This window comes from Osmerus mordax, chromosome 16 (assembly GCF_038355195.1).
Source record: "Osmerus mordax isolate fOsmMor3 chromosome 16, fOsmMor3.pri, whole genome shotgun sequence".
Lineage (NCBI taxonomy): Eukaryota > Metazoa > Chordata > Actinopteri > Osmeriformes > Osmeridae > Osmerus > Osmerus mordax.
In genome coordinates this window covers 117,013-137,463 of record NC_090065.1, presented here as the reverse complement: position 1 = coordinate 137,463, position 20,451 = coordinate 117,013, and the positions used below count along the sequence as shown (strand labels likewise).

At 45.3% G+C, this 20,451-nt stretch overlaps 1 protein-coding gene across 2 annotated transcripts; it reads right to left on the bottom strand.

Moving 5' to 3' along the window:
• Positions 1 to 306: 306 nt before the first annotated feature.
• nr2f6a (nuclear receptor subfamily 2, group F, member 6a) lies at positions 307 to 11,369 on the bottom strand. 2 transcript variants are annotated; one of them, XM_067252577.1, is made up of 5 exons: positions 10,578 to 11,369; positions 9,732 to 10,300; positions 4,361 to 4,455; positions 2,588 to 3,172; positions 307 to 2,255 (listed from the first exon to the last, which is right to left on the bottom strand). In XM_067252577.1, the coding sequence occupies exons 2-5, from the start codon at positions 9,995 to 9,997 to the stop codon at positions 1,981 to 1,983; spliced, it is 1,221 nt and encodes a 406-aa protein (XP_067108678.1). In that variant the 5' UTR covers positions 9,998 to 10,300; positions 10,578 to 11,369; the 3' UTR covers positions 307 to 1,980. The 2 variants fall into 2 exon arrangements, with proteins under 2 accessions (XP_067108678.1, XP_067108679.1); XM_067252578.1 differs by having other exon boundaries at positions 2,588 to 3,169.
• Positions 11,370 to 20,451: the final 9,082 nt, after the last annotated feature.

The window sequence follows — 20,451 nt, the reverse complement described above, 5'->3', positions numbered from 1 at the left end:
AATATAACAGGACTGGATGGGTGAGTCTGGTCACTTCAGGTCAGTTCCTCCAATGGAAATAAGTATTGCAAGATTTCAGATAGTTGATGCCTCTAATTGAGACTTTTACCAAAGACATACTGTTTGAATTCTGATTGTGTGCATATTCCAGGTATTTTATGTATGTCAGTTATTTGTCCAGATGTAATGTTGTTATTTAACAACAAAATATATAAAAACAACAAATCTGGTTTCTGTTGCACAAACTACCTTCAACTTCATTTGAATGTATTTGACAACTGTAAAGACCAACAAACAAACATTCAATTAGGTTTTGGTCTTTTAATGCTTCCATACACATGAAACAAACAAAATAACTCATCAACACAATGATACTAAAACATGAATAATACATTTATCAGTTTGTGACTTGGTGTGTGTGTGGGGTGGGAGATAGAGAGAGAATGGTAATTGACATTTATTTAAGATGAGGGCTTTGTGAGGTAAACAGTTGTTAGAATGACTTGGTAGGGCCTACCCTCTCTCTGTCTCTCTAACAGGTAGTGTTTTGGCATTGTAGCCATGACGACGCATGGTGCTGGTCCCTCTCCTGGGCTAACACTATCCCTAAACGTAGTGTAGCGGACCTGCCATGCTTGAGAAAGGGCCCACAAACGATTCAGAGCCTCACTCTGCAACTTTTATTCAAGTTGCTGTCCCAGCTTGACAGTCTTCGGGTATCTCAGTAGATGTTAAGAGGTATTTCATGTGAAACATTAAAAGTTAAAAAAGTAACCATCCAACTTTAGAAAAAGGCCTAATTTATCCCATTGTGTAAATAGTACAATTAAACACATAATCTAAACATGCAACAGGACAACTTCACCTCAAAAGGAATATTCTAGAACAATAATTGAGTGTTCAGTTCCCCATGTATGGTACACTTAAGCCTCTCAGGCTTGTCATGTTGGAAGGTCCAGCATGGTCAGGTCACAGGTAAACCCATTTGCCTTTTCTGTCACATGTTAGAACAGTGGTCAACAATCAGCTTGTCACAGTCTCACAATCTAGCCATGTCATCATCTTGTTCCGCTGTAATAAGAACATTTCAGTTGACAGTTTGTGCGGACATATGAACTAGCAGTGTTTAGTATCCAGGGTTGTGAGTGTCTGGAGCTCTGGGTGTTGAAGTGGAACAGGCAGTTCTCATGAAGAAGAAGGCGGCTTGTGGTGAAAGAGAAGATGCATATTGCCAGAGGTCCCCTCCACATGGTAGACTGCAGAGGCATCAGTCCAGTTCACTGTGTTATTTAAACTGCTCAAAAGCAACAACATCAAGAGCCCTATGAATGATTCAACAATGCAAGTATTTTGTTTCTGACACACACAACCATATGATCTGACTGGTTGACATGGTGACATCTTCTGGCCTGTCTGTTTGTGTGGTCTGGCTGTGCGAGGGTTCTGGCCTGTCTGTCTGTGTGGTCTGGCTGTGCGAGGGTTCTGGCCTGTCTGTCTGTGTGGTCTGGCTGTGTGAGGGTTCTGGCCTGTCTGTCTGTGTGGTCTGGCTGTGTGAGGGTTCTGGGTGATAGAGACTCCGGTGCAGCTGAGACAGCAGAGCAAGACAGTAGTAGAGGCCATCTGGAGCCCTGTGTGTGTGCCGTCACATTCGTAGTCTGTGATAGGAGGATGGCATAGTGGGTCCCAGCAGCACTGCTGGCACCAGGACGCAGGCACCAGGCTGGGATGGACCAGAACTCTGTAATGGGGTTGGGAAGGACCAGAACCCTGTAACAGGGAAGGACCAGAAACAGAGCCGAGCCAGGCTGGGACCAGTCTGAGCTTGGATGATAACAGTTGGTTATGATCAAGAAGGGAAGGCAGTACAGTACGTATGATATCCAGCTGGCTGTGAATCCACACAGATGGGTAATAATGAGTCAACCAGGAGGGGCCTGTGTGCCAAGCCCCCCTGCCCAGGAGGGGTGACCTTCGCAGGGGTTACTGTCCCGGGACGTAGGGCCAGCTGATGGAGCTCCCAGACAGCTGCATGTCTCGGATGAGCGTCTCGATGGGTGTCTTGCCCACCAGGCGCATGAAGAACAGCTGGGAGATGAGGCTGGCGGGCACGGCGCGCAGGGCAGGCAGGCGCAGCAGCAGACGGCCAAAGCGTTGCGGCTGGCCAGGGTACTGCATCCTCTCGTACTCCGTCAGGGCCACCTGGGCCTTCTCCTGCTGGGTCTCCACGTGTACCGGGTCTGTCAGCCCACAGGCATCTGGGGAGGGGGAGCATGCTCTGTTAACATCCAACATGTTGATGTACAGTTGTGGACAAAAGTATTGTCAGTGACATACATTTAGCCTCTAAGTGGATTCATGTACATATAGTTGATTGTCATTTTATTGAATTGGATTAAAGAGATTTTTTTAATAAATTGTGTGATAACTTGACGAATATGTGACTGAGTGACAAGTTGCCAATGGTCCCAACAAATCTCATCTTCTGCATTATGTTGACTAAATGACTAAATGTAAATGTTGAGATGGTTGTCTCCACCGTGATACATGCAGCCTAGCTTTTGTGAAATTAGAAAGTGTAATGACTCACCTGGGGAGAAAAGAGCAATGGCCTTGAGGCAGCTGTACTCAGCAGAGTCCACCTGCAGCCTGCTCAGCTTGTCCACCTGGTCTTGGAACACCCTCACCTGGTCCATGAAGGACACCACCCTCTCAGCCGACATGGGCGAGGAGTGGAACCCCGCAGCAGCCAGTAGAGGCGCCATGTGTAGAGGCAGGGCGGACTGGGCTGCGTTCAGGATGAACAGCTCGCTCCAGCTCAGCCTCAGCAGTGCCACCTGATCTGAAACGGGCAGCTCAGGGAAGTAAGGGATGTTCCTGGCCCACTCGATGGTGCTGAAGAGCAGGCGGGCAGCCAGCTCGCAGATGTTATCAATGCCCATGGAGGTCCCCTGGCCCCCTGGGCCCCCCTGCTGGCTGTACTGATGGCCGTAGCGGCTACTTGGATATGGCTCGGCACGCAGCAGCTGGGAGATAAGCTCCGACACTGGCTGCCCTCCACTACCGTTGTTGCTGCTGTAGAAGTCGCTGGCTCCCAGGCCACTGGTGCCCCCTGCTGGGGGTATGGAAGGGCTCAGGCTGGCGTGTGAGGGAGGGATGCGCCCGCGCTGAACTGCTGAAGTGGAGATGGGGGGACAAGGGGGAGAGGGGGAGGAGAGACAGATGAGGGGGAGAGGGGGAGGAGAGACAGATGAGGGGGAGAGGGGGAGTGGGGACAAGGGGGAGAGGATATGAGGGGAAAGAGGGGGAGGACAGGGAGTTGAGGGGGGAGGAATATGGGGGATAGATGGAAAGGATTATGGATGATTGGGTGATGGGATTGGATTGGAGGTGGGGTTCAGAAGGAACACAGAGATGAATTGGACATACTCTCTAAATCTGAGGTGCACCAGATTAGCTGACCTGCCAGATCAGCTGACCTGCCATCAAGGTCTTCACTAATCAGTTTATCTAAGGGCACGGTACGCAGCATCATGTAGGGTTCGGGTTAGTGTACAACGTTTGGTACTTTTTCAAAATGTACCCTTTTTTGTAAGTTGTATTCCAGATGTTGTTGTTGCAAACACTGACTGTTGCCTGGCACCAACCACTATAATACTGTTAGAACTGCGCACTTCAAGTTTTTAATTATCTACTGGACCATCTTTATATAGGCTACTATACATTGCTTTGGAGAAAAACATCTGCTATGAATGAATGAATATACACGTATATATAAAACTGTGCAATAAAGGCAGAGCAGAAAGGTAAGATATGCCCTGCTCTCCCACGATTTCACTGTGCTAAAATGGGAGACTTAACTTATCTGTGGGAGACAGTGGCCGTAACACTGGTCCGGTGTGCAGCAAGTGCTTTCGTCCTTTGTTTGAGGTCGCAGAGGGTTCACTGTCTACTCTAGTTTCTACAGGGCCGCTCGAAACATCATCCTCATGATGTGTACTTCTCTTCTGGATAGTTCCCATTTGGAGCCATGATTACAGTGTATTTAAACCATTCAAACCATCATTTTAGCTACCTCTGCGCTTTCAATCTTGCCACAATCATTTAGCTTTCACGTTTTAGCTCATTAAAATAGGCTAATATTGAAACAAAAATATTACAGGAAAGAAACAATTATAATTTGAAATCCCATTTCAATTATGTAATGGTTAAGGTATTTTCATTCAAAGTAGTATTTTTTGTTTTATAATAAATTGTATTCACTTTTTAAATGTCGGAGATTCCTCTGCGTAACACTAGAGGGAGCACCGCGTGCCACTGTTTGAGAATCACTGATTAATGTGTGTAAGAGAATGGTAGGTACCTTCTTTGCGCATTCCCACACGGAAGCACTTCTTCAAACGGCAGTACTGGCACTGGTTACGGTGGTGTTGGTCAATCTGGCATTCTCGGTTGGACCTAGAAAAGAGTTAATGGTGACATTACTTAATCAAACCTAATTGTATTTGTATAACTTACAAGCAATCTCACAGAGGTTTTCACATATGCCCATAGAAATTCCTACTGAAATTCCTAAATAAATCTAACTACCAGCTAACCCTACCCCATACCAGACAACCCTAACCCTGCATCATACCAGCTAACCCTGCATCGTACCAGCTAGACATGGGCCGGTATCAAATGTTGACGGTATGTTAACCTTGAGAAAAAATATGCTTTCACGGTATCAAGGTAATGCGATTACAGCTCTAAAATATTTTTGTTGAACAAAATATATTACATTTCTAAGCCACATATCAAATTATTTGAACAGCAGTGAACATATCAAGTTGAATAGTTCAATTCTTAGTTGTTCTTTTTAGTAAAAAACAACAATACATAATTATTGTTTTAATTGAACTTATACACACAGACGGTGGAAGACTTAAATAAAAGTATAAACATGAAACCAGCCAAAGCCCTGTTATCTGCCTCAGTCGGTGGCATGCTAATACTGTTCAAAGTTTATTTCACCAGTGCTAAACAAGATAACTCTTCTGGTTTCCTGGGGAGGCAAACTGTCAGGCCCTCGCCAGCTCTCCACTGGTGTCCCACAGGGCTCCGTCCTTGGACCCCTCCTCTTCTCTCTGTACACCACCTCACTTGGACCAATCGTCACCTCCCATGGCTTCTCCTACCACTGCTACGCTGACGACACGCAGCTGTACCTGTCGTTCCCCCCGACCGATCCGGGGATCTCAGCTAGGATTGAGGCCTGCCTCACAGACATCTCCGCCTGGATGACCGAGCACCACCTCCAGCTGAACCTCGCCAAAACAGAACTTCTCATCATCCCAGCTAAACCCTCCATCTCCCACGATCTCTCAATCACCCTGGGATCTGCGACGGTGACCCCTTCATCCTCTGCCAGGAACCTTGGGGTTACCATGGACGACGAGCTTTCCCTCACGGCCCACATTGCTGCGGTCTCCCGGTCGTGTAGATTCACCCTCTACAACATCCGGAAGATCAGGAGATACCTGTCTGAGCACTCCACCCAGCTGCTAGTCCAAGCACTTGTCCTCTCCAAGTTGGACTATTGCTGCTCGCTGGTCTCCCAGCATGTGCAACCCGCCCTCTTCAGAGGATTCAGAATGCAGCGGCCCGCCTGGTCTACAATCTACCCAGACGCTCCTCATCTCTCTCCACTGGCTACCTATCATGGCCCGTATCAGATTCAAGACCCTGGTATTGACCTTCCGAGCAGTGAACGGGACTGCACCCGTCTACATCAAGTCTCTCCTGCAGCTTTACACCCCCCCCGTCACCTACGGTCTTCTTCAGACAACCGTCTGGTGGTCCCACCTGGGTCCCACCTGGAATCAACTCCCCACCTCCATCAGAGACACTGACTGTCTCTCCACCTTCAAGAAAAGGCTCAAGACGCACTTGTTCCGGGAGTACAACGGTACTTAGGAATGGTTCGCTTGACCCGATGTTAGTTCCCTCAAGGATCACAATGACTCTTGCTCAGAGACTTGTTGCTCTTGTGGTTAGTGGTAACTGATTTAAAATTGTTTGTACTCGCTGTGATATATTGTTTTTTATTATTGTTGCTTGTCTTTTTTTTTCCACAGGTACACTTGCACTTATAGCAGTTCATGTTGTTTAATTGTAACTTGTTTAACTACATGCTCTTATGGTTCTTCCCTTTGGCACTTACTTTGGTTGTTCACAATGTGTGCTTCATGTTTTGGCTACTCGAAATGTTTTGTGGCTATCTCGTTGTTATGATCAGTGACCTATGCACTTTGTAAAGCTCTCTCTTGGAAGTCGCTTTGGATAAAAGCGTCTGCTAAATGAATAAATGTAAATGTAAACTTGTTGCAACCGGAGGGTTACTTTCTCCGCTGCGTAAAACCAGGGATTCCTGTACTTTCCTAGCCTGGTCCTAACCAGACTCTCATACATTTCATTTGTACAGAGAGTCTGGGATCGCTCCATTGACAAGAGTTAACTTCTTTGAAGGCGGGTACTCTGTTGAAGTTTAAAACTATTGGATCTGCCCAGAGCCACTCTGGATCTGCCATAACCAATCGCTAGCGTTCACCTCAGCCAACTCCTTCACCACTGACAGAGAGAGTTGGCAAATCTAACTTTCCCCGAACCCCATGGGGAGGAGAGCCACAACATCATGGCCACCAACAAAACTCAGCAAAGATTGTTCTTGCTCGGGCTTTAACTTTTGGATATCCGGCAGCATTGCCACAACGGACCGAATGGCTTCGCTCGCATCTTATCTTTCTCCGCCGCCATTATCGAACTACAACTAAAACTAGAGAGAGTACAATTTCTGGGGAAATTGTAGGGTGTGCTTGCTTGCGTCGGTTGCACAGGGTTCCGTTTTTTAATGAAATTTTTACAACTGATATTTCTGTATATTTTATATAAAAATGCATACTTATTATTTATAAAGATTACATAGATTTAAAAGCATTTTTTTTTGCTGCTCATTTACAACTCAAAATACGAGTGAAGTGTAGAATGAAATAGATGTCTTCTCATTTCCCCTGCAAGAGGCAGCCTCATAGCTGAATCAAAACGAATACATTTGGCAGACTGGTGTAAAAATTGACCTAATCTCTATGACTTAAATGTCCTTTTACTTCTTGTGATATTTTCAGGCATTTAGCCTACTCATATTGCATTCATTCATGAATAAAGAACCCCCTTTGAAGATTATTCTACGACGTTACCTGCAGTAGAAGATGGAATCGCGATTCAAACAGTAGCCTACCATCTGCTAACTGAAAATATGCCCCCAAAAACGTAAATAAGCTTGACATTTATTTAGTGGAAAATCGCTCATTCATAAAAAGCTCACTGGTAGCGATCATTGTCAGTAACAACGCAAAATGCGATATAGCCCTGTGTGGAGAAGCTGCCCCGGTAAATTGTACTACTAGAGTACAGTACTAGACTACTGCTGTGTTCGTCTTGGTAGCGATTGCGTTGGTTGAATTGGATTTAACGTTACGTTGTACGGTTTAGGCTGAAATTAATTATTTTCATGAACAGATTGACGTTTAGGCTGTGGCAATGAAGTTCAGGTTAGTAGTCAGATAGTTTCACCTATTGAAAGACTTTTGATTTAAGTAAGGGGAGTGCCGAACATGTTCTGTCGCCGTTTGACTTCCTAAACAGCTCTGTAGATGTTTTTGTACATTTACATTTAGTAGACGCTCTTATCCAGAGCGACTTACAGTAAGTACAGGGACATTCCCCCGAGGCAAGTAGGGTGAAGTGCCTTGCCCAAGGACACAACGTCAATTGACACGGCCGGGAATCGAACCAGCGACCTTCTGATTACAAGCCCGACTCCCTCACTGCTCAGCCACCTGACTCCCTAGTAGTGTGTCTCGCGTAGGCTACAGCGTTGCAGTGAGCAACACTGGTTTGAAACCACAGGTAATGATAATTTCACCAACAAATCGTTTACTTGTAATGTAATGTCATAATAAATCCTACAACGAAAATCTATTTGTGAGGAATGTTTATTTTAACGATTGAAAACAGATGCATCATAGACCACTGTAGTATGTGTTGCCCGGGCAACAGAGGCTAATGTCATGCTAATGCTTCAGTGAAATAGTAGACTACCGTTTCCGAAAGTAGATGTTGGCCTACTTCCTTAATAATATCAGCTAATATTGTACATTACATTTCACAATTGTGTTTCACATCACAAAGTAAAATGAGTAAATAGTTATCACCCTGGCCTCTTGGCTTGTGGCATTTCGGCAGCTGCCTTGCAGTAAAGCTATAGTTAGCCTAGCTATCCCCCAAGTTAACAGATGCGAAACGAATGTTCTGCTACAGGTAGTCACGCGTGTTTTCGTGACGTTAGTAACGTCAGTGCCTGTGGCTAGCAAGTTAGCCACCGTTAGCTTCACTTTTCGTCACAAAAACGTAATTTGAACTTAAACCATCCAACGGAACGTAAATAAAAATACAACCAACGCAATCGCTACCAAGACGAACCTTTTGACACCGCCGTTGTGAATGTAGTCCAAATATTGACTGATCCTTAGGGGGGCGAAAATAAACAATAATAATAAATAAATATATATGTGAGAGAACAAAGGTTGTGCCCTTGCCGAAGGCAAAACACACCCAACTAGCGCACAAAATCAACGTCATCGTTCTCAGCCACTCCCTCTGTTCGCTGATTGGACCGGTAAAAAGTTGATTTGAAAAATCAGACTAATATGCTGAAATCCCAGACCTAGTACAGAAGCTAAATGAAAATTGAGGGTCCCCAAGAGGGCCCCCAAAAGTACATGAAATTACAGTTTCATGTAAAAAAATTAAATAAAAAATATGCCCCCAAATCAATTCTACTTAAGGCCCCATAAAGGCTTGGGCCGACCCTACTTAAACGTCAAAAATGCAGCATGGAAGAGTGTAGCCATGTAAGCAAAGTTGATTAGCATTGTGAAATGTTTAATGTAAGCTTCATGTCCCAACATCAGCCATAGATAAAGCATCATGTCCCAACATCAGCCATTGATAAAGCGTCATGTCCCAACATCAGCCATTGATAAAGCATCATGTCCCAACATCAGCCATAGATAAAGCATCATGTCCCAACATCAGCCATTGATAAAGCGTCATGTCCCAACATCAGCCATTGATAAAGCATCATGTCCCAACATCAGCCATTGATAAAGCATCATGTCCCAACATCAGCCATTGATAAAGCATCATGTCCCAACATCAGCCATAGTTAAAGCGATAGCAGTCATGTCCCAACATCAGCCATAGTTAAAGCGATAGCAGTCATGTCCCAACGTCAGCGATAATGAACACCACAATGATGTTAATTTGATAATGTTATGAGACCAATGATATCAAAAACAGCACTCATTTCACTGACATGAGTCACACAATCGTGTGCAAACACTCAGGACAAACAATGCTGTGGGCCATTGTAACAACTCTGCATGAAGTCAACTATATATTAATGAATGACTCATTACACCAAATCGTATCCATTTCCTCTGTGCAGCTGTGACATCCATAATAGACTAACTTAGGGTTCACTATTAAATATGTAGAAATGTATCAAGCAGTTGTAGTTAGAAGTTAGGAAATGGTCCTTAAATGATACAGGAATAATGCATAAAAACTCTATTCGAAGTTCTTCCCCACTCACACCTTCAACCAATGACTCCATTACCCAGCATGCCCCTCACCTGCAGGTGTAGTTGAGGTTGCGTCTAATGCTCCTCTTGAAGAAACTCTTGCACCCCTCACAGGTGAACACTCCGTAGTGCTTCCCGCTGGACTTGTCTCCACACACCACACAGTCCACCACGCATGCCTTGTCCTCATCCCCAGCTTCCATGTCGCTGCCTCCTGCCTGGAGCGAGGCCTCATCTTCCTCCCTCAGGTAGCTCTTCTCCCCCAGCCCGTTGGTGCCCCCATTGGGATCTCCCCACCCCCCGCTCACCATGGCCATCGCTCGCTCCTCAGACCTTTAGAGGAAATGCAGGGCCCCAGGGCCCAGGTAGGCTAACTTGGAGTTTGACTCACCTGAGACTGAGAACCTGGCGGTATGCTAACTACAGGGCACTATGACCCAGCACAGGATCGGAACTATCAAGCCGTGACCTGGAAACAGTGAGACTCTAGGAATTCCTGTCTTGCCTGTATGTAAATACTAAATGCTTTGTTCTTTTCTGTTTCCCTTTTCCTGTTATTATTAAGTTACAATGTACTTTTAGCCCAATTTGTAGGAAGTATGGTCTTCTGCACTTCAAACCTGAAATATTTCACATGAAAAACATTGAGTTAGTTTAGTTTTTTTATTTTACAATACTGGGTAGTAAGACACATTTTTTGTCTGTGTTCTGTCTGTCTCGCATAGGTTAGGGTTAGATACAAATGTTGTGTTTAGCATCAGTCATGGCTGAAGTAGCTTAGCCACTAGCTAGCCCTCAGCACATGTCTGGAGAACCATTATTTTTCTCCCCAAGCTCACCCTCACATAACACCTTGGCGTGTTTAACATAATATTACTGGGAACTGTTGCAGCTTACCTCAGGAGAAGTAGTCATAGATGCCTTCCCTTCAGACAGTCCAGTGTCAGCTAATCTTGTTCCTGATCAGCCCTCTACACACTGAGGCCAGGCTTGAGGGAAAGCATAGCCAGAGCACAGTTTAACTTCAGTCTCTTAAGCAACAACAACATTCTGCCACACAAGTCCTCTTCCGGTCCAACCACCAGCAGAACAGCTTGGTTCAGCCCACCTCTCTTGCAATATCCTGAAGGAACTGAGCCTGCCTCTGCTGGGGTCGTTTCAGCCTGCACGTCCAACACTCGCCTGCTACAGGAAGTACTCTCTTCCTTGTTGGTGGCTACCAGAGCCCGGCTTGGTTGAGATGGTAGTATTCTGTCCTATAGCTCCAACCAAAAGCAATGTGGCTTTGACCAGGCTAGCTAGCTGCTATGTAACCCTGACAAGGCTAGATAGCTTTTATGTAACTCTAACCAGACTAGCTAGTTTCTAAATAGCTCTGACCTGGCTAGCTAGCAGCTAAGCTACTCTCAGGGGGCTAGCTGCTTCCAAAGCAGACTGTCTCACGATGATTGTCAGCTCTTCTCCACTGAGAATTAAAGGCTAGCGGCCTAGCCTCACACTACCTCCTTCCTGCTGTCCTTATGAATGAGCTTCCCGTGTGGCTCAGCAACAAGGGTCAGGATCAATCTTCTTTTCCTCCTTCTCTGTGGTTCCACAGTGCACAGATTGGATTAAGATGTAAAGGTCTAGACTCCGGATAGGCTGGTTGCTTCTCAGTCTGTCCTCTCCTTCTCCCTCTGTCTTCCTCTCCTTTGCTTCTCCCTCCGTTTTTCTCAGCCTCTGTTCTGTGTGAGAGAGAAAGGGGGGAGGAGTGTGTGAGGAGGGGGAGGGGGCTGAGTGTGTGTGTGCTCAGGGATTTGACACTGCTATTCAAGCTCTGTGGTTGCCATGGAGCCAGCAGCCTTATATGGACATTGGAGTCAAAGAGCAGAGTGAGTGGGCTGTGGGGGCTGCTCACACACACACACACACAGTGACAGACAAGTTGACCCCCCCCACGCTTGTTATACACACACACGCTGACACTCACACACACACAGAAAGAATGTGAGTTTCTCTTTCCTCATAGAGAATGGTAAGACCCCAGGCCCTGACTTGCATCTCAGGCAGAATCAGTCCAAACATCAACTCCTCCACAAACCAACACTCTCCGACAAGACTCCTACAGTGAACATGCTGATCTCTGCACTCATTTGGAGTCAGGCTTTGAACATCTCTAAGAGTAAACAAACTGCACGTTTTGTAATAATGTATTATTGCACAACACTACTACATAATCTCTCAACCTAACCCTACGACAGAAACAATGTTCATTTTGGTATTGGCATAGTTGAATGTGTCCAATGTGAATGTGTCTTCCACTTCAAATGCATGACACTCTCTGTTCCAGCCACTCCCCTCCGGCAGAAGGCTGCGGTCCATCAGGACCAACACTTCACGCCATAAAAATAGCTTCTTCCCATCCGCTGCCGACTCTTCCACGAGGCCAAGGACTCGCACTGATATAACACTTTACCTATGTTTATTTACTTAAGTCCACCTCCTAATTGCACATGTCATTTTGCACTATGCTGCTCGTTTACATATCTTTTTGTATTATTTTAGATTTATTAGGGCTGGGAATCGATAAAAAACATTTTTACTCATTAATCGCACTATATGCTGTATTTCGCTTTTTCCCTGAGCTCGTTATCATCATGTAAAACACTGAATTAAATCAATTATCACAAGTATATTTTACATTTAACATTTTATGACATCTCGTGAACTCTAAACAGTCTCTCCTGGGAACTACAGAATAGTAATTCCCATCAAATATATGCAGCAACTTTAAAAACAACAAAGTGTTTAAGTGCATGTTAAATATTTAAAGTTTAAACCCTGAAGGTTATCAAAAATACTGAACAGGGCTCTACGCCAACATTTTTTTGCTGGAGCACATGTGCCCCCAAGTGAAAAAATTTAGGGGCACAGACAAAAATGTAGGGGCACAGTCAGTTTCTGTTTTTAAAAACTTTAAACATTGCATCATTATCAGACTATTGAATGAACTAGAGAGGGTACAATTTCTGGGGAAATTGTAGGGTGTGCTTGCTTGCGTCGGTTGCACAAGGGTCCGTTTTTTAATGACATTTTTACAACTGATACTTCTGCATATTTTATATAAAAATACATACTTATTATTTATAAAGATTACATAGATTTAAAAGCATTTTTTTTTTGCTGCTCATTTACAACTCAAAATACGAGTGAAGTGTAGAATGAAATAGATGTCTTCTCATTTCCCCTGCAAGAGGCAGCCTCATAGCTGAATCAAAACGAATACATTTGGTAGACCGGTGTAAAAAATTGACCTAATCTCTATAATTTAAACGTCCTTTTAAGTTTTTCCCTTCTCGTAATATTTTCAGGCATTTAGCCTACTCATATTGCATTCATTCATGAATAAAGAACCCCCTTTGAAGATTATTCTACGACGTTACCGGCAGTAGAAGATGGAATCGTGATTCAAACAGTACCATCTGCTAACTGAAAATATGCCCCCAAAAATGTAAATAAGCTTGACATTTATTTAGTTGAAAATTGCTCATTCATAAAAAGCTCACTGGTAGCGATCATTGTCAGTAACAACGCAAAATGCGATATAGCCCTGTGTGGAGAATCTGCCCCATAAATTCTACTACTACAGTACAGTACTAGACTACTGCTGTGTTCGTCTTGGTAGCGATTGCGTTGGTTGAATTGGTTTTAACGTTCCGTTGTACGGTTTAGGCTGAAATTAATTATTTTCATGAACAGATTGACAAAGTTTAGGCTGTGGCAATGAAGTTCAGGTTAGTAGTTAGATAGATTTTTGATTTAAGTAAGGGGAGTGCCGAACATGTTCTGTCGCCGTTTGACTTCCTAAACAGCTGTGTAGATGTTTTTGTAGTGTCTCGCGTAGGCTACAGCGTTTCAGTGAGCAACACTGGTTTGAAACCACAGGTAATGATGATTTCACCCACAAATCGTTTACTTGTAATGTCATAATAAATCCTACAACGAAAATGTATTTGTGAGGAATGTTTATTTTAACGATTGAAAACAGATGCATCATAGACCACTGTAGTATGTGTTGCCCGGGCAACAGAGGCTAATGTCATGATGCTAATGCTTCAGTGAAATAGTAGACTACTGTTTCCGAAAGTAGATGTACTTCCTTAATAAAATCAGCTTATATTGTACATTACACGTCACAATTGTGTGTCATATCACAAAGTAAAATTAGTAAATAGTTATCACCCTGGCCTCTTTGCTTGTGGCGTTTCTGCAGCTGCCTTGCAGTAAAGCAGTTAGCTTAGCTATCTCCCAGAAGTTAACGAGCTGCTAAACTAATGTTCTGCTAGAGGTAGTCACGCGAGTTTTCGTGACGTTAGTGACGTAAGTAGCGTCATTGACTGTGGCTAGCAAGTTAGCCACCGTTAGCTTCACTTTTCGCCACAAAAACGTAATTTCCACTTAAACCATGCAACGGAACGTAAATTACAATAGAAGCAACTCAATCGCTACCAAGACGAAACTTTTGACACCTAGGTTGTCTATGTTGACTGAGTTTTAGAGGGGCAAAAAGAATAATAAAAAGAATAATAATAATATATATGTGAGAGAACAAAGGTTGTGCCCTTGCCGAAGGCAAAGCACACCCAATAAATATATATGTGAGAGAACAAAGGTTGTGCCCTTGCCGAAAGCAAAGCACACCCAATTACACATATTCACCGGAAACAGGATTGGTTACTTATTTATTCATTTATTACTTTTTTGTATTCATTAGGGTTCCTCCGGTAGGAGAAAAGCTCTTGTTTTTGTTAGTATTCTTATTAATAGTTATGGGCCGGACAAAAAGGAAAGACAAATATGGTCAAAAAATCTAAAATCCAATCCAAAACACGCCTGTAGAGGGGACTCTGATGAGCAGACCAAGTTTGGGGCATGTAGGGCCTTTCTAGGCAGAGTTATGGGCCGGACAAAAAGGGAAGACAAATATGGTCAATTAAAAAAAAAATCCAATCCAAAACATGCCCGTAGAGGGGACTCTTATGAGCAGACCAGACCAAGTTTGGGGCATGTAGGGCCTTTCTAGGCAGAGTTATGGGCCCGACAAAAAGGGAAGACAAATATGGTCAAAAATCTTAAAATCCAATCCAAAACATGCCCCTAGAGGGGACTCTGATAAGCAGACCAGACCAAGGTTGGGGCATGTAGGGCCTTTCTAGGCAGAGTTATGGGCCGGACAAAAAGGGAAGACAAATCCAATCCAAAACACGCCCGTAGAGGGGACTCTGATGAGCAGACCAGACCAAGTTTGGGGCATGTAGGGCCTTTCTAGGCAGAGTTATGGGCCGCACAAAAAGGGAAGACAAATATGGTCAAAAATCTTAAAATCCAATCCAAAACACGCCCGTAGAGGGGACTCTGATGAGCAGACCAGACCAAGTTTGGGGCATGTAGGACCCTTCTAGGCAGAGTTATGGGCCCGACAAAAAGGGAAGACAAATATGGTCAAAAATCTTAAATTCCAATCCAAAACATTCCCCTAGAGGGGACTCTGATAAGCAGACCAGACCAAGTTTGGGGCATGTAGGGCCTTTCTAGGCAGAGTTATGGGCCGGACAAAAAGGGAAGACAAGTATGGTCAAAAATCTTAAAATCCAATCCAAAACACGCCCGTAGAGGGGACTCTGATGAGCAGACCAGACCTAGTTTGGGGCATGTAGGGCCTTTCTAGGCAGAGTTATGGGCCGGACAAAAAGGGAAGACAAATATGGTCAAAAATCTTAAAATCCAATCCAAAACATGCCCCTAGAGGGGACTCTGATAAGCAGACCAGACCAAGTTTGGGGCATGTAGGGCCTTTCTAGGTAGAGTTATGGGCCGGACAAAAGGGGAAGACAAATCTAATCCAAAACACGCCCGTAGAGGGGACTCTGATGAGCAGACCAGACCAAGTTTGGGGCATGTAGGGCCTTTCTAGGCAGAGTTATGGGCCGCACAAAAAGGGAAGACAAATATGGTCAAAAATCTTGAAATCCAATCCAAAACACGCCCGTAGAGGGGACTCTGATGAGCAGACCAGACCACGTTTGGGGCATGTAGGACCCTTCTAGGCAGAGTTATGGGCCGGACAAAAAGGAAAGACAAATATGGTCAAAAATCTTAAAATCCAATCCAAAACACGCCCGTAGAGGGGACTTTGATGAGCAGACCAGACCAAGTTTGGGGCATGTAGGGCCTTTCTAGGCAGAGTTATGGGCCGCACAAAAAGGGAAGACAAATATGGTCAAAAATCTTAAAATCCAATCCAAAACACGCCCGTAGAGGGGACTCTGATGAGCAGACCAGACCTAGTTTGGGGCATGTAGGGCCTTTCTAGGCAGAGTTATGGGCCGGACAAAAAGGGAAGACAAATATGGTCAAAAATCTTAAAATCCAATCCAAAACATGCCCCTAGAGGGGACTCTGATAAGCAGACCAGACCAAGTTTGGGGCATGTAGGGCCTTTCTAGGTAGAGTTATGGGCCGGACAAAAGGGGAAGACAAATCCAATCCAAAACACGCCCGTAGAGGGGACTCTGATGAGCAGACCAGACCAAGTTTGGGGCATGTAGGGCCTTTCTAGGCAGAGTTATGGGCCGCACAAAAAGGGAAGACAAATATGGTCAAAAATCTTGAAATCCAATCCAAAACACGCCCGTAGAGGGGACTCTGATGAGCAGACCAGACCAAGTTTGGGGCATGTAGGACCCTTCTAGGCAGAGTTATGGGCCGGACAAAAAGGAAAGACAAATATGGTCAAAAATCTTAAAATCCAATCCAAAACATGCCCGTAGAGGGGACTCTGATGAGCAGACCAGACCAAGTTTGGGGCATGTAGGGCCTTTCTAGGCAGAGTTATGGGCCGGACAAAAAGGGAAGACAATTCCAATCCAAAACACGCCCGTAGAGGGGACTTTGATGAGCAGACCAGACCAAGTTTGGGGCATGTAGGGCCTTTCTAGGCAGAGATATGGGCCGCACAAAAAGGGAAGACAAGTATGGTAAAAAATCTTGAAATCCAATCCAAAACACGCCCGTAGAGGGGACTCTGATGAGCAGACCAGACCACGTTTGGGGCATGTAGGACCCTTCTAGGCAGAGTTATGGGCCGCACAAAAAGGAAAGACAAATATGGTCAAAAATCTTAAAATCCAATCCAAAACACGCCCGTAGAGGGGACTCTGATGAGCAGACCAGACCAAGTTTGGGGCATGTAGGGCCTTTCTAGGCAGAGTTATGGGCCGGACAAAAAGGGAAGACAAATCCAATCCAAAACACGCCCGTAGAGGGGACTCTGATGAGCAGACCAGACCAAGTTTGGGGCATGTAGGGCCTTTCTAGGCAGAGTTATGGGCCGGACAAAAAGGGAAGACAAATATGGTAAAAAATCTTAAAATCCAATGCTAAACATGCCCGTAGAGGGGACTCTGATGAGCAGACCAGACCAAGTTTGGGGCATGTAGGGCCTTTCTAGGCAGAGTTATGGGCCGGACAAAAAGGGAAGACAAATCCAATCCAAAACACGCCCGTAGAGGGGACTCTGATGAGCAGACCAGACCAAGTTTGGGGCATGTAGGGCCTTTCTAGGCAGAGTTATGGGCCGCACAAAAAGGGAAGACAAATATGGTCAAAAATCTTAAAATCCAATCCAAAACACGCCCGTAGAGGGGACTCTGATGAGCAGACCAGACCAAGTTTGGGGCATGTAGGACCCTTCTAGGCAGAGTTATGGGCCCGACAAAAAGGGAAGACAAATATGGTCAAAAATCTTAAATTCCAATCCAAAACATTCCCCTAGAGGGGACTCTGATAAGCAGACCAGACCAAGTTTGGGGCATGTAGGGCCTTTCTAGGCAGAGTTATGGGCCGGACAAAAAGGGAAGACAAGTATGGTCAAAAATCTTAAAATCCAATCCAAAACACGCCCGTAGAGGGGACTCTGATGAGCAGACCAGACCTAGTTTGGGGCATGTAGGGCCTTTCTAGGCAGAGTTATGGGCCGGACAAAAAGGGAAGACAAATATGGTCAAAAATCTTAAAATCCAATCCAAAACATGCCCCTAGAGGGGACTCTGATAAGCAGACCAGACCAAGTTTGGGGCATGTAGGGCCTTTCTAGGTAGAGTTATGGGCCGGACAAAAGGGGAAGACAAATCTAATCCAAAACACGCCCGTAGAGGGGACTCTGATGAGCAGACCAGACCAAGTTTGGGGCATGTAGGGCCTTTCTAGGCAGAGTTATGGGCCGCACAAAAAGGGAAGACAAATATGGTCAAAAATCTTGAAATCCAATCCAAAACACGCCCGTAGAGGGGACTCTGATGAGCAGACCAGACCACGTTTGGGGCATGTAGGACCCTTCTAGGCAGAGTTATGGGCCGGACAAAAAGGAAAGACAAATATGGTCAAAAATCTTAAAATCCAATCCAAAACACGCCCGTAGAGGGGACTTTGATGAGCAGACCAGACCAAGTTTGGGGCATGTAGGGCCTTTCTAGGCAGAGTTATGGGCCGCACAAAAAGGGAAGACAAATATGGTCAAAAATCTTAAAATCCAATCCAAAACACGCCCGTAGAGGGGACTCTGATGAGCAGACCAGACCTAGTTTGGGGCATGTAGGGCCTTTCTAGGCAGAGTTATGGGCCGGACAAAAAGGGAAGACAAATATGGTCAAAAATCTTAAAATCCAATCCAAAACATGCCCCTAGAGGGGACTCTGATAAGCAGACCAGACCAAGTTTGGGGCATGTAGGGCCTTTCTAGGTAGAGTTATGGGCCGGACAAAAGGGGAAGACAAATCCAATCCAAAACACGCCCGTAGAGGGGACTCTGATGAGCAGACCAGACCAAGTTTGGGGCATGTAGGGCCTTTCTAGGCAGAGTTATGGGCCGCACAAAAAGGGAAGACAAATATGGTCAAAAATCTTGAAATCCAATCCAAAACACGCCCGTAGAGGGGACTCTGATGAGCAGACCAGACCAAGTTTGGGGCATGTAGGACCCTTCTAGGCAGAGTTATGGGCCGGACAAAAAGGAAAGACAAATATGGTCAAAAATCTTAAAATCCAATCCAAAACATGCCCGTAGAGGGGACTCTGATGAGCAGACCAGACCAAGTTTGGGGCATGTAGGGCCTTTCTAGGCAGAGTTATGGGCCGGACAAAAAGGGAAGACAATTCCAATCCAAAACACGCCCGTAGAGGGGACTTTGATGAGCAGACCAGACCAAGTTTGGGGCATGTAGGGCCTTTCTAGGCAGAGATATGGGCCGCACAAAAAGGGAAGACAAGTATGGTAAAAAATCTTGAAATCCAATCCAAAACACGCCCGTAGAGGGGACTCTGATGAGCAGACCAGACCACGTTTGGGGCATGTAGGACCCTTCTAGGCAGAGTTATGGGCCGCACAAAAAGGAAAGACAAATATGGTCAAAAATCTTAAAATCCAATCCAAAACACGCCCGTAGAGGGGACTCTGATGAGCAGACCAGACCAAGTTTGGGGCATGTAGGGCCTTTCTAGGCAGAGTTATGGGCCGGACAAAAAGGGAAGACAAATCCAATCCAAAACACGCCCGTAGAGGGGACTCTGATGAGCAGACCAGACCAAGTTTGGGGCATGTAGGGCCTTTCTAGGCAGAGTTATGGGCCAGACAAAAAGGGAAGACAAATCCAATCCAAAACACGCCCGTAGAGGGGACTCTGATGAGCAGACCAGACCAAGTTTGGGGCATGTAGGGCCTTTCTAGGAAGAGTTATGGGCCGGACAAAAAGGGAAGACAAATAAGGTAAAAACTCTTAAAATCCAATCCAAAACACGCCCGTAGAGGGGACTCTGATGAGCAGACCAGACCAAGTTTGGGGCATGTAGGGCCTTTCTAGGCAGAGTTATGGGCCGGACAAAAAGGGAAGACAAATATGGTAAAAAATCTTAAAATCCAATGCTAAACATGCCCGTAGAGGGGACTCTGATGAGCAGACCAGACCAAGTTTGGGGCATGTAGGGCCTTTCTAGGCAGAGTTATGGGCCGGACAAAAAGGGAAGACAATTCCAATCCAAAACACGCCCGTAGAGGGGACTTTGATGAGCAGACCAGACCAAGTTTGGGGCATGTAGGGCCTTTCTAGGCAGAGATATGGGCCGCACAAAAAGGGAAGACAAGTATGGTAAAAAATCTTGAAATCCAATCCAAAACACGCCCGTAGAGGGGACTCTGATGAGCAGACCAGACCACGTTTGGGGCATGTAGGACCCTTCTAGGCAGAGTTATGGGCCGCACAAAAAGGAAAGACAAATATGGTCAAAAATCTTAAAATCCAATCCAAAACACGCCCGTAGAGGGGACTCTGATGAGCAGACCAGACCAAGTTTGGGGCATGTAGGGCCTTTCTAGGCAGAGTTATGGGCCGGACAAAAAGGGAAGACAAATCCAATCCAAAACACGCCCGTAGAGGGGACTCTGATGAGCAGACCAGACCAAGTTTGGGGCATGTAGGGCCTTTCTAGGCAGAGTTATGGGCCAGACAAAAAGGGAAGACAAATCCAATCCAAAACACGCCCGTAGAGGGGACTCTGATGAGCAGACCAGACCAAGTTTGGGGCATGTAGGGCCTTTCTAGGAAGAGTTATGGGCCGGACAAAAAGGGAAGACAAATAAGGTAAAAACTCTTAAAATCCAATCCAAAACACGCCCGTAGAGGGGACTCTGATGAGCAGACCAGACCAAGTTTGGGGCATGTAGGGCCTTTCTAGGCAG

Coding starts and splice junctions, on each gene's coding strand:
- nr2f6a (XM_067252577.1), bottom strand. CDS start 9,997: ATGGCCATGGTGAGCGGGGGGTGGGGAGATCCCAATGGGGGCACCAAC. Junction 3,173..4,360: donor TGTGGGAATGCGCAAAGAAG/GTACCTACCATT, acceptor TCTCCACTTCAG/CAGTTCAGCGCGGGCGCATC. Junction 2,256..2,587: donor CATTGCTCTTTTCTCCCCAG/GTGAGTCATTAC, acceptor CCCCCTCCCCAG/ATGCCTGTGGGCTGACAGAC.